Here is a 5,158-nt window from a genome sequence, read left to right as displayed (position 1 = left end):
TCTTTTTCCTTTAGATTGTTACACTTCTTTAACTGTTGTATAGTGTTCTGGGATTTGCTTTGAACTTTGCTGATGGGCATTGGTTCCCATTGTTGTCTTGTGATGGTGTAGCAAAGCTAGTTTGTATTGCCTGTACTTCTAAGCTTTGTACTCACTGAGGTTTAGTTGTAGGATACATGCATGGGAAACATTTTGTAGCTAACTAACCATCCAGAGGTTTCTGTATCTGCACGAATTCTTGAAGAAGTACTTAGACCTTAATTTGACAGAAATAAATTTTACAGGACAAAATTCTCCTAAGCAGTGGACGAGATGCCTCTCTGATGGTGACCAATGACGGTGCCACCATTCTCAAGAACATCGGTGTGGACAACCCTGCAGCGAAGGTTCTAGTTGGTGAGTCTGAGATTTGCTTGGTAGTATTATCCAATAATTTATACCCTTATCGGCTGTGTCAGCTATTTAAATGATAGCCATTGGCATTTATCACTAATAAAATGAATGTTAGAAGTATGATTGTTACCCATAGTCCATGTGGGCTGCTGCAAGCATACTTTTTAAATGATACACATCTGTTTGCTGAACTGCCAAGTCCAAGTGGCCCTTCCTGGTGAGGCCTTTTTTGCTGTCATAATGTGACAGCAGGCCTAACTTGGTGAGACAGGAGAAGATTAGGAGTTTGTTTCCATCAACTCGTGAGGCATTCAAACTAAAATATTTAACTATTAATGGAGTTTTGCTTTGTCGTGGAAGTTTTAAAAAAATTTAGTAATGTGGAGAAATAATTTCGCTTTTTTCCTAGATATGTCAAGGGTTCAAGATGATGAAGTTGGTGATGGCACTACCTCGGTTACTGTCTTAGCTGCAGAGCTGCTCCGGGTAAGAGTTGCTGACACTTCCGTTAGTATTGAGACTATGGTTTTGAGCAGTAGTGGAATCCTTCATTACATTTGTGTACCTGTTTATTGGCAGGAAGCAGAATCTTTAATTGCAAAAAAGATCCATCCACAGACCATCATCGCAGGTTGGAGAGAAGCCACAAAGACAGCAAGAGAGGCCCTGCTGAGCTCCGCTGTGGATCACGGGTTGGTGTAGCCTAATCCCCTTGGGAAAGTCTAATCCAGAGAGCCATGAGAAACATGCATGACCGTTTCTAATGCTACACTTTGCCCTACCCTAGCAGCTAAAACACATGCTACCCTCCTAAGAACCTTCAGCTAGCCTTCACCTTCAGAACCTTAGCCTCCTGTGCTCTAGAGTAAGCTCTCGCTAGCCTCATTCTCAGAGTTCTCCTTCCCAAGTGCTGGGATTGCAAGCCTGTGTATCCTTGCCTGGTTCATTAATCTCTTAACTGGTCTAGCCAGTGTGTCTCTGGGTGTTGATACGTTCTCTGCACATTAGATGTTAGGTGCTTCAGTATAGGACTGATGAAATTTCTTTAAGCTCTCTGCCCTTGAAAAGTTTTAGCTTTATAATGTAGGAAATTTGTTACTCAAGAAATATTTCTAGAAGTGGAGTCCAAAAGTAAATACATATTTAGTTTACTTCTAAGTATATTACCAAGTAAACTACCAGAAACGATTTCTATTTGTGCTGAGTGACAACATTGAGTGGGCTTGCGTGCTCAGAGGTCACCAAGTTTGTCGGTTTGACGGGGAAGACAGGATCCTGTTATCCACTTGGTTCTGATGACCTTAAAGGCCTGAGTAGGGTCAAGTACATAGGTAAGTCTGAGAAGTAAAGGATGCTTAATGGATAATTTTAATAACAAGCACGTTTTCTTCTGTCTGTTTGGCTTTATTAGTTCTGATGAAGCCAGGTTCTGGCAAGATTTAATGAATATTGCAGGAACGACATTATCCTCCAAGCTCCTTACTCACCACAAGGACCACTTTACTAAATTAGCCGTAGAAGCTGTTCTCAGACTGAAAGGCTCTGGTAATCTGGAGGCGATTCATGTCATCAAGAAACTAGGTGGGAGTCTAGCAGACTCCTATCTCGATGAAGGTGCGTATATGTGCCGGAACATACCCGTTGATCTCTGCTCCCCTGATATTACAGAGCCAGAGAACTTGTCTTTAAGACCACTCAGCTACTTTTGTCATTTTAACCAATTTGTTGTGTGTGCTTCATCTTTTTTATTTATTTATTTATTTTTTATTTATTTATTTTTGTGCTTCATCTTTAATGCCACTTGAGCATTGTTTTACTTTCTAGATTTCACACATAAAGTCTTTTGCTAATAATAGAGAAATTATAGCCAGGCGGTGGTGGCACACGCCTTTAATCCCAGCACTTGGGAGGCAGAGGCAGGTGGATTTCTGAGTTCGAGGCCAGCCTGGTCTACACAGAGAAACCCTGTCTGGAAAAACCAAAAAAAAAAAAAAAAAAAAAAAATTACAGCTTTACCAAAAGCTGTTCCCAAATACTACTTTTTTAGGATTATATGTATTTTCCAAGCAGAGTCTCAAGTCAAATCATTTAATTAGCAGGTTGTTATGGATAAAGGAATTTTTGTCTGATTAATATTTTGTTGACATTTGTGTAGCCTTTGCTTTTTTTTTTTTTTTTTTTTTTTTTTTTTTTTTTTTTTTTTTTTTTATTAAAAGAAGTTTAGACTTACTCTCTTAAGTACTTCGACAACATATATGTGCACCACATGCATAACTGGTACTCGTGTAGTTCAAAAAAGGATACCAGACCCCTGGAACTGAAGTAAAGATGGCTGTGAGCCACCATGTGGGTGCTGGGAACCAAACCAGGTCTTTAGAAAGAGCAGCAAGTGCTCTTAACTGATGAGCCATCTCTTCGGGCCCTATTATTTTTAAAGATAGTCTTGTGTAGCTAGTGATAGCCGTGAGAGAGAGAGTGTGTGTGTGTGTGTGTAGCCAAGAATGACCATAAGCTTCTGTTCCTTCTGCTATTGTCTCCCAAACTATAATTATATAATGTTGGGTCCATCTAGGGCTTTTGAATGCTGAGTAATTATCTTTTAATTACTGAGTTACATTGTTGGCCTCAGGGAAATTTTTTTGTATCCAAGACTTTTTAATCCTGTGCATGTTTGTGTCTGTGTATGGGTATGTGCCTGTCCGTGGCTAGAGGCAGCAGCTCCACTGAGGTGGAGTCACGGGCTGGTGTGGGCCTCCCAGTGAGGGTGCTGGGAGCCAAACTCGGGTCGTCTCCAGTAGTGAGCACTCTCAACATCTGCACCATCTCTCGAGCTTAGTGTTTTGTTTTGAGAAAAAAAAATATTTTTACTTGACAAATATACGTGTTTATTGTATAGGGATGTAGTTTTTGAGGACTAAGTTGGGAGATGCTATTTTCTTAGTGTAATTTGTAGGGCTTAGGTTTTTTTCAGTTTCTTCACATTGTATTTACTTTCAAATGAGCTGTGGACCATGTAAACATTTTCTTAAAGGACTTTAAAGATTTATTTTATATTTATGAATAAATCACTGTACTGTCTTCAGACACATCACAAGAGGGCATTAGATCCCATTATTACAGGTGGTTGTGAGCCACCATGTGATTGCTGGGAATTGAACTCAGGACCTCCTGGAAGAGCAGTCAGTGCCTTTAACTGCTGTGCCATCTCTCCAGCCCATCTTAAATGATTTTAAAAAGAGTCAAGTTGTGCTGTATAAACTTGATCCTACAGGTGATTTGGAATCCTGGCTTTTATGTGTGTCTTGTGCCATTTATTTATGGAGTTCTGAAAATATTTTGGTTCCATTGATCTGCAAGGGCTCTGTAGTGTTTCTAGTGGTCTGCCAAGTAGGAGAAGCCTTGGAACAGTGGCTCGTGCTGCTCCCCATTCTAGACCAGGAATTGTAATGGAACCTTGATCTCTTGATCATCTGCTAAGTGATGACAGCTGAATAGAGCAGAAACATGAGGTAGGCTTAATAAGCCAGCGTATGCTACATGTCTGAAAGAAGCCTATGCAGATGGTCAGTACCAGGTCATATGATGGCATGAAATCAACAATGCTGGAAATGAGCATCTCTCCCTTTAGTTGTTGTGCATCATTTATATATGAGTATCTGGTTGACACCAGCCATAGCCTGAGGGCAAGAGCAAGATTGGGACCAGGTTTATGTAGCTGTGTTGGTTTAGTGAGGCGGGTCTCTATTATGTTGCTCTGGATGTCCTGAAACTTGCTGTGTAGAACAGGTGGCCCTGTCTCTGATTTTTAGTTCTCACTGCTTGTCTTGCTGGTTTTAAGTTAGTAAAAATGAACTTTAATGGTTTTTTGTTTGTTTGTTTGTTTTGGGGTTGTTGTTGTTGTTGTTGTTGTTGTTGTTTTCAAGACAGGGTTTCTCTGTGTAGCCCTGGCTGTCCTGGAACTCTGTAGACCAGGCTGGCCTTGAACTCAGAAATCTGCCTGCCTCTGCCTCCCAATTGCTGGGATTAAAGGCGTGCCACCGCCCGGCGAACTTAAATATTTTTAAATTGTAATCTACAGACTCTGGTCTGCTGTGTGTGTACACACACACACACACACATATATATACATACATAATATGTGTATATGTATGAAACAAAAGTTTCACGGTGTTGTGGTTTGTTTCTGTGCTAATGCTGTAAGATTGCCTGTGTGTATTGTCTTCTTTGTTTATTTGCTTTATTAATGTTTATGGGTATTTTGCCTACATATATGTCTGCCGTGTGTGTGCCTGGTGCCTGTGGAGCCCAGGATCCCCTAGAAATGGAGTAACTGGGGTTGTCAGCCAACATGTGGGTACTGGGAAATGAACCCAGGTCCTCTGCAAGAGCCAGCAGGTGCTCTAAACCACTAAGCTGTCTCTCCAACTCTGTTATGTTCTATTTTCCCAAAAGTATTTTAAATACTGGGTTGATGTTTGTGATCACTCCTATAATGAAATACTTTTTAGATCCTGGGAACATGGTATGTTGAACTTTAAAATGCATTGTTTGAGTTACTAATCTGTTAGCAGACAACTATGTAGGCTTACTAATGCATCCTTATGTTTATTACCATCTTTACGTTTGTTGTAGGTTTTCTCTTGGATAAAAAAATTGGAGTAAATCAACCAAAGAGAATTGAAAATGCTAAAATTCTTATTGCAAATACTGGAATGGATACAGACAAAATAAAGGTATGTGACTGCATTTCTTTTTTTTTTTTTTT

At 40.1% G+C, this 5,158-nt stretch overlaps 1 protein-coding gene across 1 annotated transcript in view; it reads left to right on the top strand.

Moving 5' to 3' along the window:
• Positions 1 to 5,158, top strand: part of Cct2 (chaperonin containing TCP1 subunit 2) — a 15,249-nt gene that overhangs the window by 1,519 nt on the left and 8,572 nt on the right. Inside the window, exons 4-8 of the mRNA XM_031349726.1 lie at positions 285 to 396; positions 803 to 879; positions 973 to 1,085; positions 1,805 to 2,007; positions 5,026 to 5,126. Of these exons, the coding sequence (XP_031205586.1) occupies positions 285 to 396; positions 803 to 879; positions 973 to 1,085; positions 1,805 to 2,007; positions 5,026 to 5,126 (606 nt within the window). The remainder of the gene's footprint in view (positions 1 to 284; positions 397 to 802; positions 880 to 972; positions 1,086 to 1,804; positions 2,008 to 5,025; positions 5,127 to 5,158) is intronic.

This window comes from Mastomys coucha, unplaced genomic scaffold, assembly GCF_008632895.1.
Source record: "Mastomys coucha isolate ucsf_1 unplaced genomic scaffold, UCSF_Mcou_1 pScaffold4, whole genome shotgun sequence".
NCBI classification, from domain to species: Eukaryota; Metazoa; Chordata; class Mammalia; order Rodentia; family Muridae; genus Mastomys; species Mastomys coucha.
This window is presented reverse-complemented; position numbering and strand designations above follow the sequence as displayed.